This window comes from Leopardus geoffroyi, chromosome B4 (genome assembly GCF_018350155.1).
Source record: "Leopardus geoffroyi isolate Oge1 chromosome B4, O.geoffroyi_Oge1_pat1.0, whole genome shotgun sequence".
NCBI classification, from domain to species: Eukaryota; Metazoa; Chordata; class Mammalia; order Carnivora; family Felidae; genus Leopardus; species Leopardus geoffroyi.
Window position 1 is genome coordinate 41259762 of NC_059341.1, and position 18046 is coordinate 41277807.

General features: G+C 53.0%; 2 protein-coding genes and 2 long non-coding RNA genes across 10 annotated transcripts in view; 2 read left to right on the plus strand and 2 right to left on the minus strand.

Moving 5' to 3' along the window:
• The window catches only part of NCAPD2 (non-SMC condensin I complex subunit D2), a 30745-nt gene extending 19672 nt beyond the window's left edge, over window positions 1-11073 (plus strand). For 5 of the 7 annotated variants that reach the window (XM_045463228.1, XM_045463226.1, XM_045463227.1 and 2 more), the window contains exons 14-32: window positions 821-945; window positions 1313-1549; window positions 1858-2032; window positions 2281-2365; window positions 4459-4592; window positions 4938-5070; window positions 5160-5244; window positions 5321-5488; window positions 5814-5983; window positions 7000-7111; window positions 7187-7310; window positions 7391-7546; window positions 8021-8198; window positions 8290-8384; window positions 8822-8902; window positions 9007-9190; window positions 10115-10241; window positions 10329-10490; window positions 10744-11073. In XM_045463228.1, coding sequence (XP_045319184.1) covers window positions 821-945; window positions 1313-1549; window positions 1858-2032; window positions 2281-2365; window positions 4459-4592; window positions 4938-5070; window positions 5160-5244; window positions 5321-5488; window positions 5814-5983; window positions 7000-7111; window positions 7187-7310; window positions 7391-7546; window positions 8021-8198; window positions 8290-8384; window positions 8822-8902; window positions 9007-9190; window positions 10115-10241; window positions 10329-10490; window positions 10744-10829 — 2617 coding nt within the window. In that variant the 3' untranslated portion in view covers window positions 10830-11073. Of the gene's footprint in view, window positions 1-820; window positions 946-1312; window positions 1550-1857; window positions 2033-2280; window positions 2366-4458; window positions 4593-4937; window positions 5071-5159; window positions 5245-5320; window positions 5489-5813; window positions 5984-6999; window positions 7112-7186; window positions 7311-7390; window positions 7547-8020; window positions 8199-8289; window positions 8385-8821; window positions 8903-9006; window positions 9191-10114; window positions 10242-10328; window positions 10491-10743 lie in introns of those variants that run through there. The other 2 variants (XR_006708695.1, XR_006708696.1) reach the window with 2 other exon arrangements.
• LOC123590274 lies at window positions 4221-5377 on the minus strand. Its single transcript, XR_006708698.1, has 2 exons — window positions 5131-5377; window positions 4221-4616 (listed from the first exon to the last, which is right to left on the minus strand). It is a non-coding gene; the product is annotated as an uncharacterized LOC123590274 (long non-coding RNA).
• LOC123590273 lies at window positions 6601-13071 on the minus strand. Its single transcript, XR_006708697.1, has 3 exons — window positions 12871-13071; window positions 7987-8081; window positions 6601-6704 (listed from the first exon to the last, which is right to left on the minus strand). It is a non-coding gene; the product is annotated as an uncharacterized LOC123590273 (long non-coding RNA).
• A 551-nt stretch (window positions 13072-13622) lies between these two features.
• Window positions 13623-17889, plus strand: GAPDH (glyceraldehyde-3-phosphate dehydrogenase). Its single transcript, XM_045463247.1, has 11 exons — window positions 13623-13713; window positions 13969-14009; window positions 15807-15906; window positions 15990-16096; window positions 16219-16309; window positions 16419-16534; window positions 16637-16718; window positions 16934-17085; window positions 17170-17248; window positions 17352-17533; window positions 17620-17889. Exons 2-11 carry the CDS (start codon window positions 13987-13989, stop codon window positions 17687-17689), a joined length of 1002 nt encoding a protein of 333 aa, XP_045319203.1. The 5' UTR covers window positions 13623-13713; window positions 13969-13986; the 3' UTR covers window positions 17690-17889.
• The last annotated feature ends 157 nt before the right edge of the window (window positions 17890-18046 follow it).

Genomic DNA, 18046 nt, shown 5'->3' on the forward strand with positions numbered 1-18046 from the left:
TAGATTCACTTCCTATAAGGAAGCAACATTCCGAGTTTATCGCACACCCTTCTAGAGATAACAAAGACGTATAGTGTAACATATGTTCTTTTCCTTCCCTTCTTACACAAATGGTAGAGTTTTCTACCCACTGATCTACCACCTTGCCTTTTTTCACTTAACAACATACTGCAATGTTTTTAATATTTATACATGAATAGCTGCCTCATTCTTTTTTATGCTAACATTGACTCCCATTGTATGGATGTCCCATAAATTAATCAGTTATTGAACACTTACTTTTTCTAAACTTTGCCTTAGCAAAGTTTTTAAGTAGATGTTTGGAGTAGGTTTGTGACCTTTAAATTTGAAAAGTCTTATTTGAGTTTCTTTGAAGACTATGTAGTAAAGCCTTGTCACTTCAAAAATGGGAAAGTGTTTTGAGCTCCACCCTTGTAGGTGCTTCTCAACTTTTTTTTTTTTTTTTAATGTTTTTATTTTTGAGAGAGAGGGTGAGACAGAGTACTAGCAGGGGAGGGGCAGAGAGAGAGGGAGACACAGAATCCAAAGCAGGCTCCAGGCTCTGAGCTCTCACCACAGAGCCCGACATGGGGCTCAAACCCATGAACCGTGAGATCATGACCTGAGCTGAAGTCAGATGCTTAACCAACTGAGCCACCCAGGCGCCCCACTTCTCAACTTTTTAAGCATGAGAAGTGTCCCTTTTCTTTGGGGCAGTAAGTCTAAGTTCTCGATGTAATCATGAGGTAGGCTGCATTACAGAAGGCTGCAGTGACACTCCCGTGGGTGCCAAGTTGGTGACCGGTGGATGTTCTTCCAGGCAGGCCATCATTCTCACTCGAGAAGCCATAGGCCACTTCCAGGAGTCTGAGCCTTTCAGTCATGTGGACCCAGAGGAGTCAGAGGAGACCAGGTTCCTGAATCTCTTGGGGACTATTTTCAAAGGTATTTCTTTTCCTTCTTCAGTTAGCAAACAAAACATTTCAATTAGTATCGATGGGCTATTTACTTTATGCCAGACACTGGCCTGGGAGTGCCAGGAGGCACTGTGCCACAGCAGTCCAGAGGAGATTTGGCAGTGCTCTGGAATGGATACAGCCCATGGTCCTAAGATTGATAGTCATATGGCATGAAATGGTATTTCCAAACCATAGAGGATGTTCGGAATTTTTTGAGAAATGAACCAAGACATTTTACAGTAGGTTCTATGTATACCCTCCCGTTGTGGAAAGAACTATCCGGGGATGTTGTAGCCGATAGATTTCCCCATACACTTTAAGCAATAACCATCCTAGAATTCTCTAATTCCTAGGCCCAGCAGCTTCCACACAGGAGAATGCCCAGGGTTCTGCAGGGAACATGGGCCCAGGACAGACAGACAGTAAAGACAAGCCCAGTGTGTCAGAGCCTGTGAAATCCAGGGAAAGCGATGAGCTGGTGAAGCAGGAGATGCTGGTGCAGTATCTGCAGGACGCCTACAGCTTCTCTCTGAAGATTACAGAGGCCATTAGCATCATCAGCAAGATGATGTATGAAAACACAACTACAGGTGTGCCAGCATCCCTCTCTGTAAGGACTGTGTCTTGGGGTTGAAAAACCAGTCTTGCCTGTATTTTATTGATAACTGTCTGCTCCTTCAAAAGGCAAGGATTCTTTATTTCCGTTTGCTTTGTCTAGCTCTGTGGAGCAGACGTGGTATGCATAGGGTATTTCACGACAGGGCCATCTAGGATGATATTCTCGGGGGAAATGGAAGAAGCTTCCACTTGCATGTTGCTACAGTAGGAAAGGTTCTATCTCTAAGTATTGGGGGAATTTTGCCAAGCAGATGGGTGACATTTCTGTCTCTCCCCTCAGTGGTGCAGGAGGTGATTGAATTCTTTGTGATGGTGTTCCAATTTGGGGTACCTCAGGCCCTGTTCGGGGTGCGCCGCATGCTCCCTCTCATCTGGTCTAAGGAGCCTGGCATCCGGGAAGCTGTGCTTAATGCCTACCGCCAGCTTTACCTCAGCCCCAGAGGGGACTCTGCCAGGTATATGTGGTACCTTTGCCTCTGCCAGCTTTAACAGGGTCAGCTTCTCAGGGGACGTTTGCAGTCTCCTACAGGAATGGCAGGGGGCGGGGCATCCTTCTTGAGGAGTCCTGAATCTAATGGGGCTCAGGGCGGGGCTGGACTTCCAGTAAAGTCATCTGACACTGTGGTGGGATAGTCCTAATCACCTGTTTGCCAGGTTTAACTTGCCAGTTTTTAATGACCTCTGCTCTCTGCTATTCCCACAGAGCCAAAGCCCAGACTTTGATTCAGAATCTCTCTTTGCTACTAGTGGATGCCTCAGTTGGGACTATCCAGTGTCTTGAGGAAATTGTAAGTCTCTTTCTTTCCTTTCCTTACTTTCCTTCCTTCATTCCTTTCTTCCTTCCCTTCTTTTCTTTTCCTTTTCTTTCCTTTCTTTCTTTCTCTTTCTTTCTTCCCTTTCTTTCTTTCTTTCTTATTTGTTTGTTTGTTTGTTTATGTAATCTCTGCAGCCAATGTGGGACTCAAACTCATGACCCTGAGATCAAAAATCACATGCTCTTCTGACCAAGCCAGCCAGGCGCCCCCTTACTTCTATTTTCTTTACTCATTCAACAAGTATTAGTGATTACTATGTACATGTTCAGCAGTTTACTCAGCCCCACAAAGTATAAGATTGTTTTCAAGTTCCCAACTTAAAAGGAACCAACAGTATAGTGGGTAGCCAAAAAACATAAAACAGTTATAGAATGATGTGGCAAATAGGTAATTCAGTGCCAAAAAAATGTGGCACAGGTAATGGTTGTAGCAGCAATGGTGATAGGGTAACACTAATGACATGCCAGGGACTGTTCTTAGCAGTTTGCTCATATGAACTTGTGTAACCCTCACAACAACCCAGTGAGGTAATACTGTTAGTGTACATTTTACAGGGAGAAGCTTAAGGCACTGAGAGGTTAAGGAACTTGGCTAATCACAGCTGGTTGGTGGCAGAGACTCAGGCAATAAGAGCTCCAGAAAACATACTCATACCTTGTACGTTACCCTGACGAGTCCTGAGTGGGCAAGAGAGCAGTATGAGGTAGAACAGTCAAGGAAAGTTTCCTGGAGGTGGTAGGACTTAAACAGGGTCTTGATGAGTAGGATGTAGAGAGAGAAAGGAGGGAACACGTAGATGGAAAGCCATTTAAGAGCACAGAAAGTTGTGGCATGAAAAAGATCACGTTCTGGCTGGAAACTGTTATCTGCAAAAGATAATAAAGTGGGAGTGTAGGTTGGAACTGAATTGTAAAGGTCCCTGAATGCCTTTCACAAGTCCGGGACTTTCACCTTGTTGGCCAACATTTTAGTGAGGTGGACCTGCTTTTGAAGTACAAGTATTTGGGTTGTGGAGACAGGTGGAGGTGGTGCTGACCATCAGCTTCCACCAGGTGGAGCACTACCGCCAGCCACATTTTTCTCTTGGGGCGAAAAGGAGCCTGGTGGCAGCCGCTGGGCTGAAATGTCAGGCTAGCTCTCCTGGTCCAGAGCCCCTACTACAGGCAAAGGAGAGTTTTGTTTCTTTTCTTTTTTTTTTTTTTTTTTTTTTTTTTTATGTTTATTTATTTTTGAGAGAGAGACAGAGCATGAGTGGGGGAGGGGCAGAGAAAGAGGGAGACACAGAATCTATCTGAAGCAGACTCCAGGCTCTGAGCTGTCAGCACACAGCCTGATGCAGGTCTTGAACTCACGAACTGCAGGATCATGACCTGAGCCAGAATCGGACACTTATCGGACTGAGCCACCCAAGTGCTCCAAAGGAGAGCTATTTCTAAATGATGAGCAGAGGTGTGGCGTGATGAAGAAGATGTTTGGGAGACTGGTCCAACAGGAGCATACAGGTTGGTTCGAGAGGAGGCTAGAGATGAGGTCTACGGACCTTCTGTAAATGTGCAGCATCAAAGGACTAGACTCAGGCTGGGAGGAAAAGCTGTGGAGTTGCACTTAATGGAAGATAGATTATAAAGGAAAAATGGATAGGATTAAGTGGGGAAGAAATTAGCTGACTGTGAAGTGTTAAGCATATGTGATTGAGAATGTTGGTACCCTGGGCAAAATGAAAAGGCAAGGAAGGATGGAGTCTTCTGTTTTAGACATGTTGAGTTGTGGTCACAGCAACAACAGCTACTAGAAATCCCCGGAATGTAGTCAGAGCCATGGACTCACACAGACTTCAATATGTCATCTTAATAAATGTAGTTTTGAAGGCATGAAGGTAGAAGAGTGACAGAGGTGCAAGTACCTCCCCAAACCCCAACTTTACATTTCGAGCCTCCTTCTTCCTTTTCCATCCCTAAGTATTGCTTTTACCCACTTCGGGCTCTCAACGTTCTCTTCAGAGAAGCGGACCAAGGATTGGGGGGGTTGTTATTTTTTGGCCTGAGCCTTTTCTCTTTTCTCTTCAGCTCTGTGAGTTTGTGCAGAAGGATGAATTGAAACCGGCAGTGACCCAGCTGCTGTGGGAGCGGGCGACCGAGAAGGTCCCCTGCTCTCCTCTGGAGCGCTGTTCCTCTGTCATGCTTCTTGGGATGATGGCACGGTGAGGCTCAGATCCAGACAGATGCTAGGAATAAGAGGGAAAGGGAAGGTTCTGCCTTTCCTTCAATAACAGCAGTCAGGCCCAGCCAAGCTGTGTGCGTGAGTCGGCTGCCTAAGTGAAAAATAAAATAGAGTACCAGCGCCCCCCTCTGCACCCCGTGCAGCAGAAATAACGGGATTTGGTACAGCAAGAGGGATTCTGAGGGGCCAGCCCCATGTCAGAGCCTCTGCTGTCTGCTCCAGGGCTCTAGCCTTGCACTGAGTGCTGTTACCTACCCCGCTTGGCATTTTCCCCCACAGAGTCCTGTCCCTGACTAGCTTTGACTGTGTGGTTTCCTTTCTCTAGAGGAAAACCAGAAATCGTGGGAAGCAACTTAGACACACTGGTGAGCATAGGACTGGATGAGAAGTTTCCACAGGACTACAGGTTGGCCCAGCAGGTGTGCCATGCCATTGCCAACATCTCTGACAGGAGAAAGGTACATGGGGTCTCCAGACCAAGGAGAGTGGCCATCCTCTTACACACTCTCAACACATACCCACCTTTTGTCTTTCCTGTTCTCGACAGCCTTCTCTGAGCAAACGTCACCCTCCCTTCCGGCTGCCTCAGCAACATAGGTTGTTTGAGCGACTGCAAGAGGTGGTCACAAAAGGTGAGCTATCGTGAAGGCCTCGGGTAGAATGGAGTCCTTTGTCTGCAGTGGATGACTTCTCCCTTCTCCTCTACAGGCTTTGTCCACCCAGACCCACTCTGGATCCCATTCAAAGAGGTGGCAGTGACCCTCATTTACCAGCTGGCAGAGGGCCCCGAGGTGATCTGTGCCCAGATATTGCAGGGCTGTGCGAAGCAGGCCCTGGAGAAGCTGGGGGAGAAGAGCGCCACCCAGGAGGTCCCGAGTAAGTAGGCAAGAGGGTCCCCCGTGGGCAGCAGCCAGAGTCTACTGCCTTCCTTGTCGAGCCAGTAGCCACTGCCAGCACTGCTTCCTACAGCAGCCCCTGACCCTCCGCAGACCACACTGTCTCACTTCTGCCGCTCAGACTGGGCCAGTCACCGCCACCATCCCCGTCCCTCCCCGCCCACCCTCCCCCCGTCTCCATCTCTCTCTTCTGCGCCAGCTTGTGTATGGCACATGAGCAAGAGGTAGAGCCGTCGACACAGAATGCAGGGGCCTGCGAGATTTAATTTTGTCTCTTTCTCCCTGTTTTCCCTCCCCTCGTCCAGAGGACACCCCCATGCTCCCCACTTTCCTGTTGATGAACCTGCTGTCCCTGGCCGGAGATGTGGCTCTGCAGCAGCTGGTGCACTTGGAACAGGCAGTGAGCGGGGAGCTCTGTCGGCGCCGGGTTCTTCGGGAAGAGCAGGAGCAGAAGACTAAGGATCCAAAGGAGAAGGTGAATGAAGTGCCTGCGTGTTTGGGTTTGTGTCCCAAGCATTTCCCGGATTTATTTCCTGACTGTGGGTCACTCACGTTTCCTTCTGGGAATCTCTGCTTTTCTACTGTTAAATGAGGAAGACACCCTCCCTCCTTGCTGCTGTTACTGGGAAAGGTTAGTGAGAACAAAGATGGAGCAGTCTGTTGGTGACCACCCAGGAAGGAAAGTTTTAAGGAAACGTAGAGCGTTGAGTTAGGGACCTCGGCATGAAATCTAGGCTCCCCCTCAGGCACTGCTTGTGAGAATAAGTACACACGCGCCCCTTTTCCCATCAGCCATGGTTGCTGGGCCTGCCACCTTATGGGGACCTTGTGTTCTTTCCACTAGAGGCAGTGGTGTCTTGCAGACAAATAAGACACAGAGTATCTTGCAGCAGTGGAATTAGGTCTGACCTCTGTGACCTTGAACCATTGTCCCCATGATCCGTTTATTGATTGTATGCAGGAAATGACGTGCTTCTGTGAGGATGAATTCAGAGATGTAGGAATATGCTTTAGCAACTTGAAAATAATGCTGCTTGTTCCACTTTGAATTTGCCAGTTCACATTTGGCAACTTAGAAGTAAAACTACAGAGTCCTAGTTCTTTTCCTGTTTAATTAAGGTGTGCTTCCTCTTTATAGACACATTTGACCACTGTAGGAATGGTTTTACAGAACTTGCCTTTCCCCAGACACATTCCTGCAAAAAGAAAGACAGGCTGGAGTTAAAAATGCTGTCTTGGGGGCATCTGGGTGGCTCAGTCAGTTAAGCATCCTATGTCACCTTAGGTCATGATCTCATGGTTTCATGGGTTCGAGCCCTGAATCAGGCTGTGTGCTGACAGCTCAGAGCCTGGAGCCTGCTTCAGATTCTGTGTCTCCCTTGCTTTCTGCCCCTCCCCTGCTCATGCTGTCTCTCTTAAAAATAAAATATTAAAAATTTTAAAAAAATGCTGTCTTGGATGAGCCATGATCCCTGGTTTCTTCCCCATTAGAACACAAGCTCTGACACCACCATAGAGGAGGAGATGGGGCTGGCGGGCGCTGCCGCCGATGATCCAGAGGCAGAACTCATCCGCAGCATCTGTGAGAAGGAGCTGTTAGATGGTAAGAAGAATTGCTGAGGGACCTGCTCCCCGGCCGAGATAACCTGTCCCAGACCTAGAGCCGTTCTTCCGACAGGCAAACAGATCCTGGCTGCCTTTGTTCCACTTCTGCTTAAAGTCTGCAACAACCCGGGCCTCTACAGCAACCCAGAGCTCTCTGCAGCCGCTTCACTTGCCCTTGGCAAGTTCTGCATGATCAGGTAGGCCCTGGGGCCAGTACTGCCCTCTCATAGAGGATGGGGATGGTGCCTCTCCCTGATGATCCTTTCCTTGCCCCTAGTGCCACTTTCTGCGACTCCCAGCTTCGCCTGCTGTTCACCATGCTGGAAAAGTCCTCGCTCCCCATTGTCCGGTCTAACCTCATGGTTGCTGCTGGGGATCTGGCCATCCGCTTCCCTAACCTGGTGGACCCCTGGACACCTCATCTGTATGCTCGGTGAGAGATCCCTCATGACACTGTAGCAGGCCTTGCTAGCCCTGGGAGGCTGTAGTTCAGTCAGGATGAAAATCACTAAAACTGTTTCTCTGGTCTTTAGCATTACCTTGATATCTGTTTGATACTTGACCTGTACAGGCCCTCGCTAAGTATAGCCCCAAAGGAATTGGCACCTCTGTCCAAAGCGTTGGCTCCAAGCTTGGCCTCTTACCCCAATCCCAGCTTTCTAACTGCTTCTAGAATGTCACATTATGAAGGGGTGATAGAGGAGCACCTGGGTGGCTTAGTCAATAGAGCATGCAACTCTTAATCTTGGGTTCATGAGTTAGGGCCCCACGCTGAGGGTAGAGTTTACTTTAAAAAAAAAAAAAAAGAAGAAGAAGAAGGGGCAACAGATTCCTGCTGAGGGCCTTTCCCACCAGTGTCCCAATATAACTCACCATTAGTGCCAGTGACTTGAGATTTCACTCCTAGGCTCCGGGACCCAGCTCAGCAGGTGCGGAGAACAGCAGGGCTGGTGATGACCCACCTGATTCTAAAGGACATGGTGAAGGTGAAGGGGCAGGTGAGCGAGATGGCTGTGCTGCTCATCGACCCCGTGCCTCAGATCGCTGCCCTGGCCAAGAACTTCTTCAATGAGCTTTCCCACAAGGTGAGAGGCAGCAGGAGACCACTGCCGAGGGAACAGGCGCGCACACACAGACACACACCCTGTGTCGATAACATGACTCTCTCTCTCACAGGGCAATGCGATCTATAATCTCCTTCCAGATATCATCAGCCGCCTGTCAGACCCCGAGGGAGGGGTGGAGGAAGAGCCTTTCCACACCATCATGAAGTATGGTTCCCTGAGCCTTGGGGCACAGTTTTCATGTAGCACATGCTTAAGAATCAGACAAACGTGTATTTGAACTCTAGCTCTGCTACTTTGTAGCTGTATAACCTTCAGTAGTAACATAACCTCTCTGTGCCTGTTCCTCCTCTGTACAGTGAGGCCTCTGACACTTGCCCCTTAGTTCTTGAGGGGCTTCAGTACCATAGAGTTTCTAGTGCGGCGGTAGGCGCATAGGAGTCCTCACGACATGGCAGCAGTTTTTGTTACAAATTCCCATTCTCAGTGAGAATTTCGCAGAGGGGGTGGGGTGGATTTTTTCTGAGGGTCTAGGAAGAGGGCAGGACGATGACAGAAGGCGGGTGCTAGGGGAAGACAGGACTGTCCCGACAGGGACGGAGCTGCCCCTGGGAGGCCACACAACCACATCTCCCCTTCCTCAGGCAGCTCCTCTCCTACATCACCAAGGACAAGCAGACGGAGAGCCTGGTGGAGAAGCTGTGTCAGCGCTTCCGCACTGCCCGGTATGCCGGCTTCCCAAGGGGTGTCCCTGAGGCTGTGGGGCGGGGAAGGACGGGCCTTCGCTCCTCCATCTCGCTGCTCCTCACGACGCCTTTGCCATCTGCAGGACCGAGCGCCAGTATCGGGACCTGGCCTACTGTGTGTCACAGCTGCCCCTCACAGAGCGAGGCCTCCGCAGGATGCTGGACAATTTTGACTGCTTTGGGGACAAACTGTCGGATGAGTCCATCTTTAGTGCTTTTTTGTCAGTTGTGGGCAAACTTCGACGCGGAGCCAAGCCCGAGGGCAAGGTGAGCGCAGCTGCCATCCCGGTGCTGCCCGGACCTGCCTCACCTACCCCGCCCATTCCCCTCCCTCGGCTCGACTGCAACGAAGTAACCAGCACCACCTGAGACCAGATCTTTCTGTCTCCAATTCCTGTGTCTTTCTTTTTCTCTTGTTTAAAATGGATTTTATCTTTTACAGCAGTTTTAGGTTCAAAAGTAAATACTGAGTCGAAGGTAGAGTTCTTCCATATGTGCCCAGCTGCCACCCATGCAAACCCCCCCCCCCCGCTCTCAGTCTCCCCCACCAGAGTGGCACATTTGTTACAATCGACGAACCTATGTTGACACATCATTATCACCCAAAGTCCATAGTTGACCTTAGGGGTCACTCATTCTGTGGGTTTGGACAAAGTATGTTGTGGCCTGTGTCCATCATTATAGTATTACACAGTGCAGTTCCACTGCCCAAGAAGTCTTCTGTGCTCCCCCATCGCCCTCTGTCCCCCGACCCTTGGCAACCACTGATCTTTTTACTATTGTCACAGTTTTGTCTTTCCCAGAATGTCATATACTTGTAGTCCTGCAGTGTGTACCTTCCCTGGGTTGGGTTCTCTCAGTGATAAGCATTGATGTTTTCACCATGTCTTTCTTTCCATGGCCTTGTTTCTTTTTCATCTTAGAAATAAGTTTCCAGGCCTGCTCTTTTTTTTTTTTTTAATGGTCATTTTTGAGAGAGAGATACAGAGCATCAGTGGGGGAGGGGCAGAGAGAGACCAAGACACAGAATCCGAAGTAGACTCCAGGCTCTGAGCTGTCAGCATAGAACCCAGTGCGGGGCTCAAACTCAAGAGCCTTGAGATTACAGCCTGAGCCAAAGTCTGACGATTAACTGACCAAGCCACCCAGGTGCCCCTTCCAGGCCTGCTCTTAATCTCTTCCCCCCTCCAGGCTGTAATAGATGAATTTGAGCAGAAGCTTCGGGTCTGCCACACCAGAGGGCTGGATGCGGTGGAAGACCTTGAGGTTGGCCAGGGGGGTAGCCAGAGAGCCCCATCAGCCAAGAAACCATCCACTGGTACGTGAGGCAGCCCCACAAGTGGAGAGATCGGGCCCTCCTCTCAAAGTATCCTTTTTTTGGGACTCATGTGTTGGCCTTTTCTAGTCTCCAAGAGGCACCAGCGTCTGGCTTCTGCAGCCTCATCAGACGGTGACTTTGTCACCCCTGAGCCCCACCACACTGCCCGTCGGCATCCAAACACCCAACAGCGAGTTTCGAAAAAGAAACCCAGAATTGTCTTCTCGAGTGATGAGTCCAGCGAGGAAGGTAGGATGCTCCCTCCCAGATGTGGCTCGCAGGGAGCATAGCTTGGGGAGGGGTGGGGGGGAGGCCGGTTTTGATGGGGTCCTGCCCATGTAGATTCTCTCTGCCCCTGCCCTCCCCCCAGGTGTGTTTCTCTGGGCACAGTATGGGTTTTGTTTCTGGGCCTAGTCTGGGGCTGTCCCACTTGTTCTCTGAGATCTACTTTTCACCATCTTTGTGACTCAGCTTTTTCTTCCTCCTCCAATCCTCTGAATAGAGCTTTCAGCAGAGATGACGGAAGACGAGACACCCAAGAAAACAACCCCCATCCGCCGAGCACCTCCTCGAAGGCACAGGCCCTAGGAAGTCATCTTGCCTGTTCCTGTCCCTGCTGTGCGGGGTATCTTATGAAGTGAACTTGAATTCCGCTCCCTTGAAAAATACCGTTTTTGCCTGTCCTCTTGTCTTTTTAATATAGAATGGTCTTTATGATGTAAAGCATTTCTCTTAAACTGGCCTTACTGAACTGAATTGAGCTGCTTTCATTGGACTCTATGTCTGCCAGTCTCCTTGTTTCCTAATGAATAAATGTTTTTATATACTTTTAGACATTTTTCCTAAGCTTGTCTGTTTCAGCTTACATGAGCCCAGATGCAGGCAGCAGGGAGAGGAGCCCCAAAGTCCTGGGGCCTGTCTGAAGATCTGATAAGCTCCATGCTCCCCCAGTGCCTCGTCTTCCCCTCCTCCACCTCCCCATGCCGCACGAAGGACAGGACACCTCCCCACGCCGCATGAGGGACAGGATTGCTGCACGGTGGAGAAGCGTGCAGTGGCCAGTCTCCACACCAGTGTGGCACTACTCGGGGGCCTTCTGGCAATGCCTAGAGATAGTTTTTTGTCATCACAACCTAGGTGGGAGGGATGCTATCAGCATCTAGTGGGCAGAGGCCAGGGATGTTGCTAAATATCCTACAATGCAGAAAACAGACCCCCAAAACAGAATTATTTGGCCCAAAATGCCAATCAGTGGTACCAAGGTGGAGAAACCCTTCTCTAGACCAAGGGCTGATCTGCGTCCTCCCCTCCCCCGGCGTGCTCCCTGAGCCCATCTCTGAGGCAGTGACTGACCTAGCCAGCTGAGCAGATGGAAGGTCAGGTCCTGATCCCCTCCAGCTCTAGATAATATCTGTGGAGTCGGTCTGTCTACCTAGAGATTCCTTAACTGTTCCAGGGTCTGTGGCAAGTCGGCTCTCAGCGCAGGCACTGCTTCAGCCTGCCCACCTCTCAGCTCCCCAAGTCTGCTCTGCTGAGTCACCTGGACCAGAGGCAGTGAGCGTGCTCTCATGACAACACTGGTGTCTTTGCTGTCATGACAACAGCAGGCTGCATCAGTAATGCTCCCGTGCGCACTGAGCTCCCTCTGGCAGAAGACACTAATGAAAGATGACACACACACTTTGGGTAGTGCCGGGGCTCGGAGGGGCCCCTGAGGCCCTTTCCAGGGAAAGGGTTAATGGTCCTGGTCGAGCATGAGCAGGAATGAAACAGGGACAGCTGGGTCCCAGTGCCAGGCCCCAGCAGACCGCCAGTGGCACTTGCCACCTCCTGTCACCATTAGGTGCCCTCTGGCCCTACTCTTGGGGTTCATGAAAAGCCTGGAAACCAACCATGCACGAGGCCACCAGACAGATACAGACTTGGCTCTGGGGCCCCAAGGAGGGAGGGCAGTCCCAGAAAGGGCAGGGGCCAGGGTTGGAGTCGGGGTGCGGGAGAGCGTGCCCTCTGCCTTTTAAGCAAAGGTTATCACCAGGCAGGCTAAACTTAGCCACAGGCTCTTCAGCTAGAAAAGGGGGCTGGTCTCAGGTTACGCTGGGCCAGCAAAGAGGCCCCTGGATCCCCAGCCCCCAGCACCTGCTGATGGGCCATGTCCATTCCACCCCACCCCCTTACAAACCCTCTGTCCTCTCAAGCGTTCAAATGTAGTCCTTCTTCCATTCTCAGCTCGCAAAACTGGCGCAGCTTGGGCTCCAGACTGTTGGAGTGGCGTGGATCCCTTCCTCCACCTCGTGTGGGTCTGGGGGCCTGTTCCCACCATGTCCCCAAAGCCTCCCAATTTTTTCTCTCTTCTGGACTCCTCACCCTGCCCCCAACATCCCCTGGGCGCAGGCAGGGAAGAGGAGTCCCTGGCTCTGGGGCCGACCGGCACGTCCCAGGATGGGGAGGGACTTCCGCCCTCACGTCCCGATAGCGGCCCCGGGCTGGAGGAGATGAAGGGGGCACTGTGTCCCAGCCCTGGCGGCACAGCACTCTGGTCTCCCGGGAGCGACTTTGTGGGAGGCCTAGCCCGGCCTGGGGGAGAGCAGCTGGTGCACACAGGGCCTGGTTTGTCCGCCCCAATTATTACCTCTCTGGGCTGCCCGAGCTGCAGGACAGCGTGACCTTCAGTGCAGAAACCTCCCCCTCAAGCCGCCCGCCAAGCCTCCTTCCTCTCCAGGCCCCCACTGTCCAGTGCCAGCCCAGGCCCCCGGCCCAGAAAGGCCGGGAGCCAGGGCCTGGGGAGGGGGAAGTGGGGGCTGGGCAGGGCCCGGCCTGAGACTGGCTGACCCCTCCCGGGCCTTTTTCCTCTGCGGTTCCCCCGCTACTACCGAAGAGCCTTGAGAATAAGTTCCCCAGCCTTCCCGCCTCTCAGCCTCTGAAAGAAAGGAGACGGGGGGGGGGGGGGGGGGGGGGGGGGTGGCAGCGTGCGGCCGCGAGCAACCCGTCTCTGGCCCCAACTCCCCATCCCACAAGCTCCCAAAGTCCTCCTGTTTCATGTGTGCAGCGGTCCTGGCTCCCGGAGGTCTTCCGTTGTCACCGGGAGGCCAGCCCTGGAGTCAACAGCTTGCTGCATGCCCACAGGGCTGCCCTAGATGCCATCAGCGATCCCTGGCTCCACTGGGCCCGTCTCGGTCCCCTCCCCCCCCCCCCCCCCCCCCACTGTGTTCCTAGCCCACATGCTCGGTGCGTGCACACTTGACCAAAAAAAAAAAAAAAAAAATCGGGCCCTGCTACTCACGGCTTTACGGGCGCACGTAGCTCAGGCCTCTGCGCCCTTGGGCCGTGACTGGGCAAGCCAGCGGGAGGCGGGGCCCGCACCCCCTCTTTTTCCCGCCACGCCCCGCCGCTATAAATTGAGACTGCAGCCTCCGCCAGTGCTCTCTGCTCCTCCCCGTTCGACAGACAGCCGCATCTTCTGGTGCAGTGCCAGGTAGAACCAGGCAAAGCCAGGCAAAGCTAGGCTGAGGGGAGCCACGGGAGGCTCGGGCACGGCTCGGAAGGGGGCCGGGAGCGCTCGCGGGCAGGGGGTGGGCCGCGCGGCCGGGTCCCCGCATTGCAGGGGCGGGAAGACGGACGTGCCCGAGCGCGGGTTGGGAATGGAGGCCTGGGGGGAGGGGAGGGCAGCGGCCGGGCTGCAGCCGCCTCCCGCCCCCGCGCTCTAATGGTCGCTTTTCTCTGCCCGCAGCCGCGTCCCCGAGACACGATGGTGAAGGTCGGAGTCAACGGGTGAGTTAGGGGGTGGGGTAGGGTGGGGCATCGAGTCCCGCGGCCCCGGGCGAACCGCTACTGCGGGCATTGCCCTGCTTAGTCTTCGCAAGCGCGTGAGGGACGTGGGTGCGGTGGTCCTACCCCCCCACCCCCACCCCCAAGGAGAACTCAAGGTCGGCGCTCTGACCTGGCCGAGGCTCCCGCCTTAAAGAGCCGCGTGGGCCACCCTCCCCCAGGCTGTGGCTCCTCATGCAATGCCGCCCCCGCGGGCGCGAGCCGCCCGCAGCCCTCCGCCCCACCTGCCTCCGATAGACGAGAGCGCCCCCCTCCCGGCATAGGACCCATCCCTTTAATCCCCAGCTGGGGCTTCTTTCTTTGCTTTCGCGCCCTGCGGGGTCACGTGCCGGGAAGGAGCCCCTCCCCCACCGGCCGGCGGCCTCCCCACCTACCGGGGTGCCCGGGCCTGAGCTGGGTGCAGAGCCCGCTGGGAGGGCCCGTTTGCGGGAACCCGGCCGCCATGTTGCAACAGGGAAGGAAGTGAATGAACCACCGTTAGGCAACCTTCCTTAGCTCTTCACTGTTCCTCCTTCCTCGCCTATGACTAACCCTCCTGATCCTGCATGGGTGGGGTGGAGTCGCCTTTATCCCGTAAACCAGGTGAGGCAAGGCTTCCTTCGGTCTTGCTCTTAAAAGAGCTGGACTTCAGAACTCTGACCGGAGACCATCCCTTAAGCTGCCAGTCACATTTCCCCTCAGGGATGCTTCTTCTAGACGATTCTCTGATGAATCAAACATGGGTTTAGGGGAGTCCTCTTGTGTCCTTTTTTTTCCTCCCCCCTTTTCCGGAGAGGTGTGGTAGCTGCAGCTTAGTGCCATGTTGGGGGAGCTGAGTCATGGGCAGAAATTTTCCACTACAAAATGGCCTCTGTAGCAGCAGCCCCTTTCATCACACTGGCTCTCCTGGAGGCTCCTTTCTTCCATCCATACCTAGAGCTGACCCAACCCTAAAGGCCAGGCTATAAAGGTCACTGGGAGGATTAGGTGTCTGTGAGCCTTGGGAATCCTGCCCTTCTCCGCGTTCCATCTTCCAGAAATCAGATCCCCTCTCCACTCTAATCTGGGGTTAAATATAGCTGCCTGACCTTTCTGCAGCTTGGGGCCTGGGCTACTACTCTTTTTGCCCCCACCCACCCCACACACACATCTGTTGCTCCTGCTCCTGATTTTTGGAAGAGGGTTTGCAGGGACAAGTGGCTTAGCAAATTAGAGCCCTCAGATCAGGGGGTTGAGAAGCATTCCTTTTTCCCCTTCTCTTCGTTTTGGAGGAAGAGATGGGCTTTCCCCTTCCAGTTAACTTCTGACCTTTACTCTTGCCCTTTGAACTTGGTGATGCTAAGTATGCAACTCTTTGCTCCCTGGAGGGTGTCTCCTGATGCTGGGCCAGACAGGGAACAAGCATTCCCAGGGAGGGCACAGATAGTGGGGGAGATAAATGCCATGTGCCAGGCATGTGTCCAGACTGCGGGGGTGGCCAGAGCAGAGCCCTGCATGGCCATTGCTCCTTTGCAGGACTTGTAATGACTAGGGAGTTGGGCCAGTCTCTGAACCTAATCACTTCTTGGGCAGGCTTCACTTTCTGGCCAGGCTGTCCTGGCAGGATTGCTCAAGAAAGATAAAATTAGACTTCTTGGACTTTTCTGGAGGGAAGTGCCATCTTCTAACCTCTGGAAGAGGATGGGTTGGTCTATGGCTGTTTCCATGCCTGGGAGAATTCTCTACCCCTTTTTCATTCCTTCTCGCCTCTGTCTTTACCAGATTTGGCCGTATTGGGCGCCTGGTCACCAGGGCTGCTTTTAACTCTGGCAAAGTGGACATTGTCGCCATCAATGACCCCTTCATTGACCTCAACTACATGGTGAGTGCTGCCCCCACAGCTGGCGTAGGGAGCAGAGCCTGGCTGAAGCGCAGCCGCTTGATGGCCCTCACTTGTCCCTCCAGGTCTACATGTTCCAGTACGATTCCACCCACGGCAAATTCCACGGCACAGTCAAGGCTGAGAACGGGAAACTTGTCATCAATGGAAAGCCCATCACCATCTTCCAGGAGTAAGTGTAGAAGACGGAACAGGGTGGAATTTGCTTTGAGGGAGTTACTAGGATGGGCTGACAACCTTGGGTGGTACATGGTACCCCGTGTCCCTGAGCTTTCGACTCATCTCCCTTTATAGGCGAGATCCCGCCAACATCAAATGGGGTGATGCTGGTGCTGAGTATGTTGTGGAGTCTACTGGGGTCTTCACCACCATGGAGAAGGCTGGGGTGAGTGGCAGGGAGAGTAAAGATGGGGGGTGGGGTTTGGTATAGCAGGAATGATGGGGAACCCTTGAGGAGAGGGAGAGTGTGGATTATGATGATTACTCTACCACAGGCTCACTTGAAGGGTGGGGCCAAGAGGGTCATCATCTCTGCCCCTTCTGCTGATGCCCCCATGTTTGTGATGGGCGTGAACCACGAGAAATATGACAACTCTCTCAAGATTGTCAGGTGAGCACAGCAGAGGGGAGAGGGGAGTGGGGAGGTGGTCAGATGGTACTGTGTGTTGCCAGGTGGACGTGTTCTTGCCTTGACCTGCCTCCCTCTTTTCAGCAATGCCTCCTGCACCACCAACTGCCTGGCCCCTCTGGCCAAGGTCATCCATGACCACTTCGGCATCGTGGAGGGACTCATGGTACGGGTGATGGGGAAAGTGTCCAGTGCGTTTATTTCTCACCAAGGGCTAGATCCTCTTCCCTTCTTCGAACGTGGCCCTGGGCTGTGGGGACCATGGGGCATTGGGGGTTCCGAGGGACTGGCTCAGGTCACTGTCTCAAGTCTTCCCAGGGGAGGAGGGGGTCAACTTTAGGGGTGCTGTGCGGACCTTCACTCCCTCCTCCACGCTTGCAGACCACAGTCCATGCCATCACCGCCACCCAGAAGACCGTGGACGGCCCCTCTGGGAAGCTGTGGCGTGATGGCCGAGGGGCTGCCCAGAACATCATCCCTGCTTCTACTGGCGCTGCCAAGGCTGTGGGCAAGGTCATCCCTGAGCTGAATGGGTGAGGTTCCTTGCTCTTCTTTGCCCTGGGGGTCTGTGGAACCGGGAGGAGCAGTACTGACCCTGCTTTGCCTGCTGTCTGCAGGAAGCTCACTGGCATGGCCTTCCGTGTCCCCACCCCCAATGTGTCCGTCGTGGATCTGACCTGCCGCCTGGAGAAAGCTGTAAGTAGGAGTTGGAAAAGGATTCGTGGGCTCGGGGTTTGTGTCTTGGGTAAAAAACAGCAAGATTGGAACTTGAATAACCATCTCGTTTTTACCTTTTTAGGCCAAATACGATGACATCAAGAAGGTGGTGAAGCAGGCATCAGAGGGCCCTCTCAAGGGCATCCTGGGCTACACTGAGGACCAGGTTGTCTCCTGCGACTTTAACAGTGACACCCACTCTTCCACCTTCGACGCTGGGGCTGGCATTGCGCTCAATGACCACTTTGTCAAGCTCATTTCCTGGTATGCTGCTGGGGTGTGGTTGGGGGTGTGGCGCCCTCTGGTGGCCGGTTCACGAAAATAGGCCTGAACTCTTGATCCTCTTTCAGGTATGACAATGAATTTGGCTACAGCAACCGGGTGGTGGACCTCATGGTCCACATGGCCTCCAAGGAGTAAGAGCCCCCTAGACCACCAGCCCCAGCAAGAGGAAGAAGAGAGAGGCCCTCAGCTGCTGGGGAGTCCTTGCCCCCGTTCATCACCCAACACACTTGAGAATCTCCTGACCTCCAGTTTCCATCCCAGACCCCCTGAAGAAGGGGAGGGGCTTGGGGAGCCCTACCTTATCATGTACCATCAATAAAGTATACTGTATCCAACCAACTCTTGTGGGGTTTTTGTTTTGTTTTTTAGCTTTTTCCAGGGTCTGGGATAAACGGGAGGGGAGCTAGGCTGGTGCCAAAGAGAACTAGACTTTGCTGCGAGTACCCAAGAAGGGCCCAGCATACCCCAACCAGACCTAAAACTCCACTGTAG

Excerpts from the sequence above, each read along its gene's own strand:
- GAPDH (XM_045463247.1), top strand. The coding sequence starts at position 13,987 with ATGGTGAAGGTCGGAGTCAACGG. Across the intron at positions 14,010-15,806 it reads GTGAAGGTCGGAGTCAACGG|ATTTGGCCGTATTGGGCGCC; the intron begins GTGAGTTAGGGG and ends TGTCTTTACCAG. Across the intron at positions 15,907-15,989 it reads TCATTGACCTCAACTACATG|GTCTACATGTTCCAGTACGA; the intron begins GTGAGTGCTGCC and ends TTGTCCCTCCAG.